An 18,773-nucleotide genomic window follows, 5' to 3' on the forward strand; every position below is an offset into this window, starting at 1 on the left:
CCTTTTTCTTTTAGGTTTATTTGCTTTGGGGCCTCACTTCCCTCATAGATAGATCCTGTGGACTAGCAGCCTGTGATTCTAATTCGTTCCAACTTGTTTTCCTGCTATGCGTACTTTCTATAATTTTAGTGTTCTTTTTCTGCCCATTTAAAATCATCGTATTAGGGCTTTGGCATGTTTGTTTAATGCCATGGACTTGCTTAAAATTCCTAATCACAGTTAACCTCTTGTGTAGCCCCATGAGGCAGCTCAGTGTTCTTGCTGATGCTTGTCTTGCTGATGCTGTCTTTCTTGGGCTTGGTCATCCCCATCACTGACACTAAGGGAGAACTAGGCGAAGTGACTCCCTGTGGCTCTCAAGTCTCTGTGAGATGAAAGAAACTGGGCTTATTCTTTGACCTTGGAATAGGTCTTCAGTCTTGATGATGGGATCTAAGGACTAAAGCTTTGTTCTGGGGTGTTTCCTAATTCTCTTGATAAGGAAAACTACTCCTTTATTGGAGTGTGGGGGACTTCATTGGTACAGGTAAGGTTTTTGTTGGTTTATTCTTGGTTTAACATGGGAGAGGACTGGCATTTCTCACTGGTGGGTCAGGCTTGTGAGGCTGACAAGGGCTCTGAGGATGGGTGGTGGCTGCAACTGCTGAGTTTGGAAACTTTATTTCCAGAAACATGCCATGCAGTGACTTGTTTTTCGGGGTCCTGGCTCATTCTCCATGCACACATCACCCTGTGTTCCTGTGGGAGATTCCTGCTTGAACACGAGCACAGGGGACTTCCTGTCTTGCATTTCTGGTGTAGGTAGATGAGGACACTGCTTTATCTCTGAGCCTCTCGTGCTAAAATGTCGAGAAGGCCTCTGGCTTACTTCTCTAAGTCCGCAGAGGCCCGCCATCCGAGAGCCAGTCTCACTGCAGTCATGATTTCGGTTTAGCTGCTGGTAAAAGTGTTGTGTGACATTTTGGCCCAGGAACAGGAAGAGAGACAGCAATAAAGGGATAATAAACACTAACTCTCTGAAGTCAGTTTTAGGCGCTTTGCCTTTGTTATGTGACTGGATATGCACAACAGTCCCATGAAGTGAGTTTTATGTAACGTCTGTGTATCTCACAAAGAGATGCAAAGCCTCGTAAAAGTCTGTGCTCGTTAGTGGAAGCTTCGCCCAGGGCCTGTACATTACCAATGCTTCTCATAGCAGTGTTGTGTTAGAATTAAGGCAATGTCGACAGCCCCTTCTCTTTGGAGAAAACACAGTACAACCTCACACGCTGCCCTCAGTGCGGCCTCTAGGAGACCACTGTGCTGCATCTGGCCCTAGGGTAGAGTAGAAGCAACATGAAAAAGGTTCAGAGAGGAAGAGAAGCCTCTACAAAGGAGAAGGCTGGGAAGGAGCCCTCGAGGCTTGCTCCAGCACTGGCTGCAGGAGACGCAGAATGGAGTGGACTCGCCCCCCAGTGGGGAAAGCTTCAACAGAAGGTGGGAGATTGTCAGAGACAACCGGCTGAATGTAGAACAGCAATGTGATGCTGAGGCAGAGGGCGAGAGAGCCAGAGAAGGGATGGATGCTCCAGTGTGGCTGGCGTTGTACTCAGCACTTGATGGTCCTGCCCGAGACAAACAGGTTCCTAATCTGCACAATCAGAGAACAATAGGAAACACAGAGCGTTCAGAGGGGAGCCTCGCATTTATGGAAATAAAGTCAGGGGACAATCCACAGAAGCTTTGGTCATTCCCCCTGAGGAACTGTTACCGATCTTCCGAGGATAGATGAAATGAGAGAGAACCTTATAGCTTGTCTAGGAGGGGCTGGGATGGATAGACCCACTTCAGTGAGATAGAAGAAATGATAAAAATTTCCCTGAGCCTCTTTAGACCTGAAATCCGTTGAGTTTCATGGTTCTATGTATGTGAAGCCAATTTGTAAGCTATAAAGTGGCAGGGGGAGATTTGGTAATTGAAGACCTTAAAAATTAAACTCCAGGACTGACATAGGCTGGCTCTGGGATCTAAGCAAGTCACCTCCAGCTTTTGTTTCAACATTCTTAAGAGAATAATAATACCTGCCCTAACAGTCTTGTAGACTTATTGGGAATGAGTTGATAGATAATATGTAAATATACCCTGTAAACTATAAAGCATTTTATAAAATATATTTACTATTGCACAGATATTCAGTGTTTTGTTTTTTATAAGACATGCAAAGAGTTACAACTTCTTTTGGCGTATGATGTATTCTAGGATGAGTCCTCATAGCAGGTTTTAGAACTACATTGTGGTTTCTGTTTGCTCTTAAAACTGAGGAGGAAGAGGAAAATAAAGATGAAAAAAATATACCTACATATTTCCAAATAGAGCTTTTCAAAATGTCTTGGGTAGACATGGTTAACATCAGAATATTGAAATTGAATGTAGAAATATCAGTGTGTTAAAAAAAAAAAGCTACTCTCTAGTTTAAGAATTATCTCTCACTATAGTAATATCTAATTAGCAATATTCATAATCATAGTCTTTTCTGAAATATTTCTGTAAGAATGTTGCTCTTAAAATGTACACCAGTAGCTTTAAATATTCCTGTCTGCCTTGAAAACAGAAATCAATGCAGAAGGAGGGTTTATTTTTCTTTAGGTAGGTAAATATGATAAGATAGATGGCGCATTAAAAAATAAAGAGAAGGGCTTCTCCAAGCTGATTTACATATTGATTACTTAAATTACTACTTAATTTAGTGCCTGCTAATAAACTGTGCCTGGGAAATGTTTCCCAAACATTTATTGGCTGCAGTATTTCTACCTACAGTGTATGCAGATCACATCCTTGTTAAATATTGATGTGCTCATGAAATGTTAATAGAATGTTAATGTGAAATACAAGGGAATGTGATCACTGGGAGCTGGGAGCCTCTGAAAACTACCTGTCTCCTGTCTTTTATGTTCTGCCTTCTCGCTTTGTGTTTTTTTTTTCCAGCTCATTTCCCCATCATCAAGAGATCCACATTTGCTCTCTGATCCTGCTGTCTCAGATACAAAATTGTTAAAAGAGAAATAAGACTCACTGATTGATGGGAATTTACTTGTTCCTCCTGCTCTTTGGAAATGGGATTTATGGTTAGAACCAGAAAGGGTTCCTTTAAAATAAGAGAGTGATTCAGGCTTAGAGTCGAATGAGACTCTTTGTGCTCTGGCAGACTGAGCTGGGTGTGTTGTGCGGAGGCCCCACATTTGCCTGCTAACCTCGAGGGGCTCTGACCTTGATTCTTCTGCCTGTAATGTTCTTTCTCCCTGACCTTGACATAGCAAGCTCCTTCTCAGGCTTTGATTCTCGACAGTCTGAGACCCTTCCTCGAGCACCTGTTTATCTAAAGTCTCTTCTCAAGACTTCTCTGTTACTTTTCACCATTCAACAAGTTATGTATTGTCATAGCACTTGTGATGAACTGTAACTACCTCTTTTGTTTTTATTTGTCTCCTTCAATTAGAATGAATGCTCAGGGAGGTCAGGGCCCTTGTCTACCTTGTTCTGCATTTGATAAGGCCCAGCTGTGTTCCCGGTTGATAATAGGTGCTCAATGAATATTGTTGATGAAGTGAATAAAACACCCATCCCTGCCACTGAAGAATTCGGAGTCTAGGGTGGAAACAGAGCAGTAAGTCAATGCATAGCATCATTGTGGATGCACATGGGGGTCGAGCATTCAGAGTGGTGTAGCTATCAAGGAGATACCAGCCAGCTCTTACTGGGGAAGAGTTTTTAAGGCAGCTTTGGACATGGATAAACCGGTTGTTTTGTGAGATAAACAGTCTCCTCAGGTAGGAATTTGAAGATTAGTAACTTCAGAGTTTCATTATTTTGTTTTGCTTTTGTTTATGCGTAGAACGGTGCCCATAGTTATAAGTGCTAGGAGCTTCTCAGACTAGCTTAAGGAAAGAGGAGAATTGACTCAATGGCAAAAGAATTTTCAGAGGAAGGATTTAGCAAACGAGCCATAAAGACAGGGAAATAGCTGTGCTACAGGAACAAGTGGAACCGTGACTCAAATGCTTCTAGAGCTCTCATTGTCTCTCCTCTCTGTTTTCCTTTGCATTTTGGCTTCATTTTCTTGTTTTGCAGGCCAACACCCAAGGAACTCCTGAGCACACACCCCAGGGGTACATCAGCATAGTTGGGCCAATTTTTCCCATTTAGTATGAAAAGTCTCAAGGAAGGACTCTGATTGGTTCAGTTTGTGTCACATGTTTTCCTGGCATGGCTTCATCAACTGATGCCAGTGGGTGAGATTTTGTAAGAACATGGAAACTTGTTTGGAAAATACTGAATTGAAATTTGGGAGTCCAAGCCACAGAAGGAGTCTATTCCCGAGAAAGGAAGATAGGACTGAGAGAACAAGAGAGTAGTTTGGTCACTTAAGTAAGAAGTCTTTACTGTACCATTCTGGAAAACTCTTTATAGGCACTTTTGTGTCAGTGGAAATCAACAAGCAAAATATCCTCTAACAGGGTCAGAGGATTGTCAGCAATTTAGAAAAAGTGAGAATTTTAGGTCCTATATACTTTGGGTACTATTTTGTCTTGACCCCAAGAATCTTAATTTGGGGATCTGGAGTAGATCTCTTTAATTCTCTGTTGGAATGGAGCCAGCATTCTTGATGTTTTCAGCAACCAAATTCCCTCTCTGATCTGCTTTCTTTCCCATTGCAGATTGTGCTTGAGAACAGTAGCCGAGAAGACAAGCACGAATGTCCCTTTGGCCGCAGCAGTATAGAGCTGACCAAGATGCTGTGTGAGATCTTGAAAGTGGGCGAGTTGCGTAAGTACACTTGTTTCCCACACGAGTGTGAAGCGTGGCAGAGACCCAGCTTCCAGGGCTGGGCCTCTGACTGTACAAGGAAGGCCAGGGGTGCTGAGCCGTAATGGTCATCTCTGTGGATTGATTATTCATTGGCTGAGATGTTCACAGTATACGTATTTTTGCATGTCTCTTCTGGAAATAAATGTTATTAAAACCTACAGGAATAGAGAAATTTGCAGGTATTGTGGCCGAGTTGCACATATTCTGAAAATGAGTACATATGAAAACAGCCTTGCCTCTATTTAGGAAAAAGAGTCACGGATTTCTTTTTTTTTTAATTCCAGTTTATAACCTACCAGTAGATCATTTTCTTTCTTTCAAAATGATTTTTCTTTATAAAGAAAAATTGAATACTTTAATGAAATTCTCTTGCTCCCAGTGTTTCCGTTGTTTGGAACACTTTCTCTAAGAAAGAAGAAATTATTAAAGAAAATGAGTAGCTGAAAATGAAAAATGTGGTTAGTGATATGCTCATTGCTCTTTTTTTCTGCTTATATCATACAATTTATGAAAGGACATCCAGAAAAAGAGAGGATTATAATTTTCTTGCCTTTTGCTCACTGACATAATTTGGCTTTAACCTGTGAAGGTGGATGTGATTTAACCTGTCCCCATTATCATTGTCAACATTGAGTCTCCTTAAACCAGCTGACTTCCACACATATTTATATGTATGCCGGCTGGCACACATATAAATCTTCCCTCGTAGGCTTAATAATAGGAGCACCAGAGAAGGCTGTTTATGCCAGAAAAATGTTGGGGTGTTTGGTATTATTGTGAAAGCATAAATATTCAGTTACCTGCTTGAGAGCTTAAAATAATGATCTGAAATGATTAATGGGAAGGAATGCCATGATTAAACTGGAAAGGGGGTTATGTGTTACTTACAGTATATGGCTGACTACAGGTACTGCTGAGATAAACTGGAAAATTTAATACTTAGTAAGGAAAAAAATAACTAAGAATTGGAGCCTGTTTGACCAAGCAGGAGACTTTATCATCTTCCACTGAGGGCAGGTAGCAGAAAGCAGCTATGAAAGCTCATTACTTCTGAGCCCCAGTCTGGGCATTTTGCATTGAGCAGTGGCAACCTAACCTGAGAAATTTCTGCATGAACCTACTGTGGTTTACGGCTCCCCAAATGTTAAGATTTCAGCTTATGTGGACCCTTGACTCGAGTTATCCTTCCTACTTCCTAATTAAGCTAACTTGTTGAAATTTCAATCTGCAGCATCGCTTATTGTTTATTCAGCTTAAGGGTGTAAATCCGAAATCAAATAAATCCTGCTGAACTTCTCCATCTGATAACTGTGACTATTTTATGTTTATCTCAATTTCTTGGGAGAAATTGTTGAAAGCCACTGGCTGAAAAGCACGCCAAGACCATCTAAGAGTTTTGGTGAGCTGGAGAGCAGCGGTGTTCCACTCGGCTGGTGTTTGTGTGTCTGAGTTTTGCCCCCACACCGCCCTTTCCTCATCCCCTCTGCTTCCATCCTCCCAACGACATGCTCTGGCTGTTCGCCCTGCTCTTGATGGCAGCAGAGAAAGCACTCTCTTGTGCTGTGACGTGCCACACCTAGCTCTCTGCTCTTCTCCCTTGCCCAGCGGATGTGTGTGTGTCCTGCTAAAAGGTAACACGGAGAAGTGATATGGCGACACGGCGTGGGAGAAGGAGCGTGGAAGAAAGGAGAACTGGGTTTAGCTCTGCTGGGTCGGCCCTTCATGTCCTTGGGTAAATTACTCACAGACTGTACCGCACTCTTCCACCCCCACGTTCTTCCTAGAGTAGAATATCCAGAAACGGAGTGGTAGTGTTTTGAGTGATTTGAGTAGCTGTGTTCAGTTTGTGGCTGAATTGCAGTGAGAGCAGTGAGAGGAGCCCCTTAGGAGCAGTTTGTGTTCAGCCTGTGGGGACTAACTTAGAAGAGGTGACCCAATTCCAGGGTGAGTGCAGGCAGGGTACACGTGGACCTGATGTGGCCTGGCCTCCGGTCAGTGGAACCCCATCTGGTGGGCAGTAGGGAAGCGAGGTGGGAGGAATCTCCGTGGTCAGTCCTGCTCAGGTGGGTGTCTGCTCTGAGCTGGGAAATGGGGTGGGTACAGAACAGGGGCTGAGGCATGACTTCTGGCAGGTGTAGCGGAGCCTCCCAGCCTTTTGAGGACCCGGTAGTCAGTCCAGGAACCAGGACAGAGGCCCATACCTGTGGGCTGAAATTACAGAGTGGGGGTGAAGGCAAATATTAGTACCCTGTGGGTTCCTGGAGGTGCCGCAGATGCTCTTCTTGCACTGTAGACTATTCCATCTCCCACGTTCTGGTGGGAAGGAGAGAAGACCCCCAGCATTCTGCCATAGCTCACTCAGGCTTGGTCACACCTGGTTTCTGCAGCCAGACTGGGCTTGGACAGCTGGGTCCTGGCATTGTCAGGGTAGTTTCCCTTCATCTAGGATGACAAATGCATTTATTCATTTGTTGAGTAAAAATCTATGGAGTACTTATAACATGCCAGCATCTGTGAGGGCCACTGCAGCTACAAAGATGAACCAGATCCGTCCCCGTCCCCCAGGGCTTCAGAGAGCTTCTTATACTTCAGAAACTGGAAGAAACAGCTGGGATGGATACTTTTTCCTATTAGTTATGTCATTATATTCTTTAATATTAATATATGCCCATCATCTGTTCTGCAGCATAATTTTCCCACGTTCTTGATAGTTTTACATTTAAGTTTTGAGTTTAACCTGTTGCTCACCATCATCTGCAAAGCCAATTCAGGACATTTTTCAAGGCTTACAAAAAACTTTCATGTTTTAGAAGCCTACATGCCTAAATGAGCTGTTTTCTGCTCATAAAATATTAAAGGATTGCTATATTCTGATTGAATGCTAGGCATCAAATGATAAAACACCCTGTGGTAAGAGGAAAATTGCTTTTTAATGGATTGCCTTTTGCCCGTTGCCATATTAAATAAGTTACCAATATGCAAAACAAATCTGAACGCATCCATATGTTGAAGGAGATGTCTGTTTTTCTTCTGAGGAAAATTAGTTTCACACACAAATCCATCTTCCCTTGGTTTATATACATCTGTGTTTCTGCATTCCTAAGTTCATCATTCTAAGCACTTCTCAGATTTGTGTTAATGATTGCCCTTGAAGACCATGGTCACTTTAGTTCTACAAGCAAGTGCTGAGACCAAAATAGTACCCAATTAAAAATCTAACTGGTTGAATAAAATGGATGTTTACAAAAGTAGAAAGGTTTAATTTTCTAGAAATGGTTTATCTTTTTATATTTAATTTTAGGCCTCTTGTGGAAACCCATTTCTGAAATACCAATTATATTGGTGTCTAAAGCAAACATATTAATGTTCAATTAATTACTGATACCAAATATTTACATGCAGTTATTTTTAGCTTCCTTGAAGAAAAAAAAAAAAGCTCATTTTTTTTCTGCTTCCCAATTATTTGCCAAGAAGCAAATGTTACCTCTAATAGTACAGTCTTAAATAATGTCTATTTATATTCTCAGAGTACTTTATCAAGTTATTCAGTTGAAGTCTATAATACCCCTAGGAGTTAATCACGACCAATAGCATTTACGTTTATTAATTAAGGGAAGACTTACACCTATTGCATATTGTCTAGAGTCACTGAGTGCAAACTGGAGTTCAAGATGCCCAAAGAAGGACAGTGCAGAAAGAGACAGGGAAGCAGAGTGGCTGCGTTTGGGCATCTTTGAATCACAGCTCAGCCACTAATTGGATGCCTTGGGTATGTTTCTTATCAGTTCTGAGCTACTGGTTCTTTATCTATAAAATAAAGATAATATGTGCTGCACACATTTGGTGGGAGGCTTAAATGAGATAATAGATGTTGTCCTAGTTGGAAAGATGGGTAGCTTTTTGCAAGTAATAGAATCTCACTCTTCATGAACAAACTGCTGGTTCAGTGAGGTGGAGAGGGTGCTCCTAGCTTAAGTGGCAGCTGGAACCCATACCTGGGACAATGCTCCTTGTTTTTTCACTCTCTACATATTGGATAAAAGTATTATTTTTAACTTGCTTTCTCCATGAGGCTGTTTTGTGAAGACAGCACATGTTTTCTCTTAGTTTCAGTTTTCAAAATCACAAAGAAGAATACTTGTGGACCTGGTTGTAATCACATCTGCCCATAGCCTGGGCTGTATAATTAATTGGCAGCCCCGGTTGGAAGAACAAGATTGACAAAGAGGGAGGAGCAAGTCTTCAAAAGAAGAGGTGTATTTGGGTGCGTGGGGTCAGTGAGGGTGGAGGGAGGCGGGGCGGTGCCCTTACAGAAGGAGGAGGCACAGACAGCACAGGCAAATCCAGAGATGCTCATTACACATGGGAAGTCTTTAAGGAGCTGCCTACACCCTAACTGGGGAGAAAAAAAAAATGGTCACAATTGTTTTTGTTATTAAAGCACTTATTCCAAAAGAAATAATAAATTATTGATGAACACAAGGAAAACTTGGTCTCTGGTACCAATAAGTTCATTACTTATCTTTTGAATATGTAGCACCTTACCCAATTATATTTTAATGTCAGGTAGAACTAGGATATTTCTTTTTCTCACTCATTCACTAATTCATTTAATAACCATAGGGCTCCTTCTCTATGAGTCAGGATCTTACTAATCACTGATGACTTGGATTTAGAACACATCCTCAAGCAGCTCACATGCTAACTGGGGAGTCCTTCACATAAATAAATGATTATAAGATATTTTGTCATTGGTAACAGTACGTTTAGGTCACGTTGATGTCTCTAGGAGGCAATGTTGGATTCTTTCTGTTCGTGAAGAGCCAGGAAGGGCTGGAAAGGAGAGTGTTGGAAAGTGTGATAGAAAAGAAGAGATACTTGCGTGGGGGGGTGGGGGTCACAAAGATAAAGACTTGATAAACCAGGCAGGTGTGGCTGTGTGGATGGTGAGAAGCAGCTGTTGAAAATTCCAGGCAGTGAGAAACTATAGGTGGAAAGACCTGGAGGCTCAGAGAATTCTAGTTCCATGCAGCTAAAGCAGAGGGTTTGAGGGAGTGGGCAAATGGAGTAGATGCCGGTGGGGGAAGCAGGGGTCGGATCATAAGTAGGAATTTGGACTTTACCTTACAGGTGGTGGAAGCCAACAGAAGGATTTTAATAAGAAGAAATATCCTACTCATGGGCATAAAACTCTAGAAGTAAGTTGTGTTTTCTGGGTGTGATAAGCACTTCTGAGCATGACTAAGTACAGGCTTACCCCAGCCTCAGCCTGATAATGCAACGATTAGGAGAATTTTAGCTGCAACTAAAAGAAATCCCAACTCAGAATGGCCGAAGCAAGAAGAACATTAACTACATAAGTCCAGAGTTGAGTAGGTCCTAGGGCTGGGTAGCTTAACTGCGTAGTGGTGGCATCAAGGACTCAAGTTCTTTCCATCCTTCTGTTCTGTTTCTGGTAGCAAAACAGTGGCCACCTTCACACGGTCACAGGAACAAGAGGCCATCTCTTCAAGTGGGCCTGTTTTAGGTGTGTGGAAGTGTTTCCAGAAGGCTTTCAGCAAACTTTCTCTCAGATCTCACTGGCTGACGCCATGGTCTGTGCCTGTGCCTAACCCAGCCATTGATAAGGAATGGGGCCGTCTGGAGGTCAGACCCATCATTACCCACTCCCTAGACTGGAGGTCAAACCAGCCTCTCCTGAGTATATGACCACAAGATGTTAGATAGCTAAAGAAAATTTGAGTTCTATTAAGATGGGAGAAATAATTACTTGAAACCCGTAATTCTGTCTCTTTACTTTAAAAATTCTTTTCTGCATTTTTCTTACTGATGCAGAAAACTATAACAAATTGAAGGCAGATTACAGCCGTCATTTTGTCTTTATTGAGAATTGGGGAAATGTACTAATGTCTTTTTTTAATGTAGCAATATCAAAGGTTGCAGAAAAATGGAAATTGAGGTTTGATTATAATGCATTTCTTCTTTCATCACTAAGATGCTAGGGCTCCACTGCATTGCTTTCCTTTCAGCAAATGGGGGTTTCCATTTCCTCCATTATGCTATTGTGTGGGGGTTACTCTCAGGTGTCCTTTGAAAGGCACAGTGGACACACATTTGTGATGGAAGCCTTCGTATTTGTCTGAAACAGTTTTACCATCTGCTCCTGTTTGGCCATTTATAATTAGATTAATTTTTAATAACTGATCTCTATTTTTAAAAAAAGTGAGAAAGAAACCTACATTGCACGCTATGAAAATGTTCACCATTTCCTTACTTTGTCTTTCTGTGGCAATGTTTATTATAACACACCAGCAGTGCTGAGTGGAGCACCTTGGATAATTTATCACCCGGACACCTCTGCCTCAGCTAGTAAAAATAACACAGATGAGCACTCTGAAGGACTCTTTGGAGTGCAGCAGCAATTAGAAAAGACACTTAACTCTGGGACATTGGTGTTTTTGTACATGGAGAAGTGCCATCCATCACTTCCATGCTTAGGCAGAACATCATGGGTAAGGAAAACTCAAGGAAATTACCTTTTAACAATTAAACCCGTTAAAGACCTTTTTTCCTCCTAATACTAGCTTGGATACTTGCTCCATGGAAAGCCAAATCCTCCTGGATCTTGATTCCACCTTGAGTTTTTATGTTCTATTTCTGTTTTCATATTCTGTTTCAACCTTAAGTTTAAAGTGAAACAAAACAAAACAAATGTTCTACATTTAGCTTGAGAAAGTTACATCCACTTTGGGCCCTAATTAAAATTGTTATTGGAAAGAGTATAAAAGGCATTGGTAGCAAGATTTATAGTAGTATTCCCACAAAGTAAGAGGGCTTCACCTAAGATTCTTGTATTCAGAATCAGAAGCCCTGTGTGGTAGGCATGGTTGATGTAAGGACTTTTATCACAGTTGTTACACTTAGTTTTGCTCTTTAGTCGTCCCATATGGAGAAGTCATCATCATCATTCTCATCTGATGTCAGGTGAGGAAATGTGAGTTAAAGTGCTTTGTCAACTGTAAAATCCTCTATTCGCAGAGGAAATAACATTAACCTCACCCACTAAATACAGACTTGGAGACACCAAGGTGTAGCAAAACCAACTATTTCTGTGCATTTAGTGGCATTTAGTTCTGTGGTGGTTTTTTGTGTTCCAGAAGGCGGTACTTACGGTAGATACTTCTGGAATTGCAATAAATGTTTTATCTCCATATAAGTGATTGTGGAGAGAAATTAAACTTGGCAGCTTAAAAGGAGATGATATCAAGTACATCTCAATTTTATAAATGGATGAAAATAATTTATATTTATTCTAGAAATTTTTAGGATTTACTCCTAAAACATGATTTCTGAAAAGGTACTCAGTTGTAGCCAGCCAGCCTCCATTCCTGCGTTCTCCTAGGGGGAGTAGGTTACAGATTGAGAGGTGAGCCTGGTGGATTTGCCCGCCCTCATAGTGAAGAGAGATACAGACCTGTGGAAAGGCATAGACTCCGTTGTCTTCTCCTTCTGCCTTGTAGAAATACTTTCGTCCCTGTTCATTTCAAAAGTCAGGTTTGGGCGGCTGTAGCCCCACTGTAGGGGAGATCACACCCCTTCAAAACTCCTGTAGCACTTTATCAATGTCTCTTTTGTTATACTTTCTACTGTTTATTTAATACTTACTCTTTTTTTCCTTTAATTCCTGGCCCCATTTTCCCTAAAAGTTGAAGTGGTTTTAAGATGATAAAAAAAAAAAAAAAAGGTGAAAACAAGGGCAAATAAAACATAAAGTGAAAAATATGGATGTTGAGTGTTTGCAAAGTGTGTGTTATAAAAACCTTTTTGTTTGCCAGCGGTGGATCCTGAATTTGGCTCAAATATTCATTTGTCCCAAGGAAGCACGAGGAGCCCAGAAATAGGAAATAGGTCAGTGCTCCAGCTCACATGAATAAGCTCAGTGTGAAAATCCAAATGCTAATTTCAATTTCAACCCAACGGATGCTAAAATATAACAGTATTTGACAACATTTAATGTCATGTGTTAAAGATGATGGAATAGGACACATTCTTATCATCAATAAAAAAAAAAAGCTACTATAAAGGAACAAGCCAATATTATCCTTAAAATGGTGATACCAAAATAGCTATCCCATTAAAACCTGGAACTAAAGTGGGATGATACAGTGTGTTGATATTCAGCATTATTGTTTCTCCTTGATCTACTATAAAAGACCCAAAAAATAGAGGTAGAGTTCATTGATAGAAACAAAGTATTTTAAATTGCAGACAATAAGAGTTTCAATTTAGAAATCCCTGAAGAAGCAAAGGACAAGCTGTTAGAATCAATGTAATTTAGAAGGATAGCTATACAGCAGATAAACAAAACAGATTTTCCATGTCAGAAGTAATTAGTTCATTATAAAATGGAAAAATTAAAAGATTATTTTAGCAGTGGCAATGAAAATGTAAACTGCTTTAGAGTCTTTATTTCTATGGGATTCCAACAGAAAAAAATCTTGGACTTGGGTGAAGAAAACTATAAATCTTTACTAAAATATACAATAATAGCTTAAAATAAATAAAGAAGCAAAAATGCTTTATTCTTGGTAGGAAAACATTAATATCGTGAAAAAATAGTGTACAGGCTCCTAGCTCTTCCCAAAGCACCAATGGGAATTGGGGTGGGGGAATCACAGAATGATTTGAAAGAATAAGGAGGTGAGAATTGGTGAGGAAGAATTGGTAAAGAATAGCAATGGAGAAAGAATGGGAATAAAAGTATATTTTTCGTAACCCCCTCAAGAAAGTCCAAAGAACCCATTCACAGAGCCACAGATCCCCTGCTTCACCTATTGTTGTGTTAACATTTTGCCACATTTGTTTTATCAGTCCTTGTCTTTCTCTCTCTCCGCACACTACACACACATTCACATGTATTGTTACAAAATTAGGAAAATTATTTCTTACAGCCAAAAAAAATTGTTTTTAAAAATATAATTTGAAGAGTTATTCAGAATAAAAGTATTTAAAATCGGGGCTAGCTTCAAAAGAGCTAAGGGTGCTGGAGCCCTGCCTGGCAGGGGGCTTCCCCCAGAGTACAGCAGAGGAGGGAGGGGCTCGCTGCAACTGGATTAGGCGCATCGTGAAAGCAGGCAGGGTCTGTAGCCAGGCTCAGCGCCCCTGCTCACCCGTGGGGGTCTGGGAGAGGCAGTGGCCTGAGTTCTCCCACAGCAGGTCAGAGGTGTTGCTCACAGGCCCTTTCTTGGGTGGAACTTACATCTACATTCCCTTCTGGTCTTTTCCAATACTGTGAGTATGGCTTGCCTAAAATCCAGTGGTTGGTTATATACGTGAGGAACTATGGATTCAGAACACGTAACTTCTTATAGAAGGAGAAACATCATAAAAGAAAATCATAAAAGTAACAGGATTCCAGTCGATGAAGGAGGCTGTTTGCATGGATAGCATCATCACGCCTCATCTGTAAAATCAATCTAGTATTAAAGTTGTTTGTCTCGCTCCAAAAGTGTAAAGTGCAAAAACTGGCTTTCCCTAGTCGTGGAGATGCCAATCTCTTCTCAGCCCTGGTCTTGGACCTGCAGGCTATTTTTCCAGAGCAGTAATCACCATCATCAGCATTTATTGTGGGATCATGAAGGACTGGTCCATGGCCTCAAAAGTCCTCGTAAGTTGCAGAAGTAGAGTATTAATATGGAAGGCAGCACGAAATTGGAAAGTAGGAGCAGAGTGCTAGAAGATTCAAATAGATGGTAAATTAGACTATCATCACAAAAAGAAAGTAATTAAAGCAACAGAAATCAGGATATCAAACTTCACTACAGTAGTGATGAAATGCTAACCTGTGAAGTTTTAAAACCAAAATATAATAACATGAGCAAAACAAACAAATGGAAAACAAAAACAAAAACAAAAGAGAAGCATACCCAACAACCAAAGTCTTCAACACACTTTTATCAGACACTGTGGCTTCCCATAGTGTCAGTTTTCTTTTGAGGGAGTCCCCAGTGGTTGGGAGAACGGCAGAGGACAGAAAGCTCTGGAATGCCTTTTACTTCTTATTCTTAACCTCAGGGCTCCGAGTGTAGAGATTTACCTGGTGGTTGGCACAGATTAAGAGGTGGATGCCAATCTGGTGTCCCAGCCCTGGGCACTTGAGCTTCAAATAAAAACCACATGCTGATTTAAAGATAAGGAGAAAGAATTTATTTACAAAAAAAAAAAAGAGAGAGAAAGACCACTGCATGTACTGAATGTTTTCTATATAGCTGACAATTCCTGGAGATCATACTAAGCACATGTTACTTCTGTTAACCCTTACAACACCTCCATTTAAAAATGAGGAACTTGAGACACAGGGTGAGGGTAGATAGACTGAGGCGATGCAGACATTTGATGCAGTTAACTGTTAACTATGGTTAACAAGATCCTCTTGCGCTCTTTGCTCCTAGCTATTGTGCAATGCTATTACCCACTGCTATCCTGTTTTATAAATGTCCTGTCTTCCTTACAGACTGTAAGCTCCTTGAGGACTAGACTCACAGTGAATCCATCTTCGATCCTAACCTCTGGCCCAGTGTTCTAAGTATAGTCTGCATTTAATAGGTATTTGTTGCATGAATAGATTAGGTTTCTATTTGCTTCAGAGTCAGTTCCAAAAAATATTCTTCAGACATCGCTAAATTTTTTATGCACTTTGCGTTTTACCCTGAAACCTCTCAAACATCATTCTTTTTCCTTTTAAAATAAGTGAGAATGAGTTATACAAAAGGGCTTCTCTTCACCCCTCCCTCTCCCCCTCCTCCTCAGGGTAATTTGGTTGAGAAGGCCCACTGAGTCCAAATTTGAATTAGAAAATATCAACACTACAGTATGTTCCCCCAAGAGGAAAAAATGATCTATTTTCAATCTTGTGTTTCAGAACACACAGCTGTGTGACTTCCTAATTCATTATATCCCCAACTGCCTCCAGACAGCTCTCGGCTGGCTTCTTTTTTCTACCCACCCCTTCTCTACGGGAAATGGGTCTGACTTCAACCAGCCTAGAGCTTGGTCTCTGGTCTGGGCAGGACTCCAGTGCAGACTCAGAGGGGCCAGCAAACAGGCCTTCTCCAAAGACACCTCCCCTCCCAGCAGGTACCCCCATCCATCAGGACTTGAAGGGAGCCTGGTCTCTTGGGAAAGCAGCTGTGAGCCAGGAGGCCGAGCTGTCAGAGGCAGCTCCTCTCAGCTCCTCACAGGTCAGTACTGGCTGCCTGTCTCTGTCTCCCAGGGAGGCCTCTCTGGCCTGTGTGTAGGGTGCGCGGCACGGTTCTAGATCCCAGCACACAATCAAGCCCAACGTGGCTTCCCTTAATTTGGCTTTCCAAGGGTTTTGGTCACAAGAACAGATCACAGCTGTGGCCTGAGCATCTTTAGAAACGTGAATCATTTTTTCCCCCCCTGAAGAAGCTATTTTGAGCTTTATAATTACATATTTCCATGTTGTTTTTTATAGAGTAAGGAGAATGACTTGCGTTTTTTAAAAAATGGAAATCTGCTGGTTTCTTTGCTCTTCTGTCTTGTGTAATTTAGTCCAGTGATTCCTGAACTTGGCTGTGTGTCAGATTGACTTAGGGGAGCTTCCGTGAAATGCAGATTCCCGCAGGGAAATCCGGAAATCTGCATGTTTAATAAACTCTCCAACTGATTCCTGAGCAGCCTGACTGGCCCCCCCCAAGTGAACATACCCTCTCATAGTAATTCAGATCATGGTAAAGTGGATATCCTTATGGGGTAGGAAGAGCGCTAGATCGGGCGTGAGAAAACCTGGATTCCAGTTCTGGCTGCACTGCCATGCAGCTCTAGATGAGCCTCTTCTGTGTGGTCCTCAGGTTCCTCTGGGGTGAGATGCCATCTTTGCCCAGGTGACCACTAGCTCCAAAGCTACTGTGCTACAGAGGCTCCTTTTTATGTAACCAATACAGTGACTCTAAGCACTAAATTAGTTATGCTAGAACTTTGCCATCACCTGTTCTTGTGCAACGTATGTATAACTTAGATTGGCTGTTGCATTCTGGTCAAGAGAATTAAGGAAATGCCCCAGGCCTTGTTTTGAATGGATCCTGGGGGTCAGACAGGCTTGAAGCATGGACAGAAGGACTTGCTTTCACCCATGCAGGCATGACTGCTCTCAGCTTCTGAACAGAGAGTTAAGTAAAATGTGCTTTTCTTACTTTGCAGTTTTTCCTCCTTTCAAATACGAACTTTATTGCCAGCCGAGTCTTTTGAGGAGAATGAAACCTTAATTTCACCAGAACAGATATAGGAAAAGGCAAAAAAAAAAAAAAAATCCCTTTCCTTTCATCCTTTTCTCCCTCGTGTTTTCCCACATCGGCGTCCTCTGTGCTGGTTTGGTGGCACTTGCCACTCCATGATGTCAGTGGGGCTTTGGGGGGCTGGAGTAGCTGCCAGACCCATCTTTACTTGGAAACAGGAGCGTTTAAATAACTCGAAACTTGGAGGAAGAAATAAGCCTAAATGCAAATGCTATTAACATTTCTGCAAGTCATAGCTATCCCTGAGAAGCAAGGCTCTAATGGTTCTTTGGCTTTTATTGGTTATTTAATAGTTTGAGGAATTGCTTTTTACTGGCATCTGTAAGAATCCTACCAAAATGCACTGACTTATTTTCCCACCTGACTTGCCTGGATCAGAACGAGTCCTGCTGCTTTCCTGTGTCATTAATGTCATCAGAGGAAACCTCAAATGTAAGATCTCACAGGATTCATTGTTTTCATCATTTTTTGGTTTTTGTTTTAGATGAGGAGTTTGCTTTCATGCACATATTTTTAAAAATTTTCCTGTGTGATTTTATTATAAAAATGAACTAACATCCTGCTAATTACTTTGTAACCTGATTCTTTTCACTTCATGTGTTACAGAGCTCTTTGCTTTCAGTAAATGTATTCATTTGTACTTTATTCAAACTTTTAACAGATGAATAGTATTCCATTCCATTTCATAGATATGGTCATTTTGTGGATATTGACATAAATAGTACTTCATTTTGTGAAAGTACAAGTCTCCTATTGACAGATGTTTATAATTGTTTGCAAGTTTTTGTTTTTATAACGGGCACCAAGATGAACATTTGCTCTGTAAATACACTGAACATGTTAGCACTGTGGCAGTAAATAAACAGGCTACCATCCCTTCCCTTAAGGAGCGTGTATTTTAGTTGGAGAAAAACACACAATAAACAAATGAAGATGTTTGTCATATGGTGACTAATACAATGGAGAAAAATCCTACTGAAAAGGGAGGATGCATGAGGTTGCTTCACTGAGAAGGAGACATTAATCAAAACTAAATGAAGTGAGGGAGTGGGCCAAGATAGCACCTGGACAAGAGTTTTCCAGAAAGAAGGAACAACTACGTGAAGACCCTGGGGCAGGAGCGTCCAGCTTGGGAAAGGAAGAAGAAGGAGGCAAGCGTGGCTGGAGCAGAGAGAACTAGGGAAGCGTAGCAAGGGAGAAGGGGGTTTGGTGGGTGGGAGATTCTGCAGGTCCTTGTAGGCCCTTGCAGCAAAGTCAGCTTTTACTCTGAATAGAAAGAGAAGCCACTGGACAGGTTGAGCATACATGTGACATTACGTGCCTTACAGTTTTAAAGAATTATTGTTTGGCTCATCTACTGAGTTTAGACTGCAGGAAGGCCACTAAAATAGGCAAGTAGAGAAATGATGGTATCTTGGCCGGGCGTGGTGGCTCACGCCTGTAATCCTAGCACTCTGGGAGGCCGAGGCGGGTGGATCGCTCAAGGTCAGGAGTTCGAGATCAGCCTGAGCAAGAGTGAGACCTCGTCTCTACTAAAAATAGAAAAAAACTATCTGGCCAACTAAAACATATATATAGAAAAAATTAGCCGGGCATGGTGGCGCATGCCTG

General features: G+C 41.4%; 1 protein-coding gene across 4 annotated transcripts in view; it reads left to right on the top strand.

Moving 5' to 3' along the window:
• ELMO1 (engulfment and cell motility 1) overlaps positions 1-18,773 on the top strand; it is a 401,547-nt gene that overhangs the window by 179,733 nt on the left and 203,041 nt on the right. For all 4 annotated transcript variants that reach the window (XM_069461513.1, XM_069461514.1, XM_069461517.1 and 1 more), the window contains one exon: positions 4,695-4,803. In XM_069461513.1, the coding sequence (XP_069317614.1) occupies positions 4,695-4,803 (109 nt within the window). The remainder of the gene's footprint in view (positions 1-4,694; positions 4,804-18,773) is intronic.

The sequence above is a fragment of the Eulemur rufifrons genome, chromosome 29 (genome assembly GCF_041146395.1).
Source record: "Eulemur rufifrons isolate Redbay chromosome 29, OSU_ERuf_1, whole genome shotgun sequence".
Taxonomy (NCBI): Eukaryota; Metazoa; Chordata; class Mammalia; order Primates; family Lemuridae; genus Eulemur; species Eulemur rufifrons.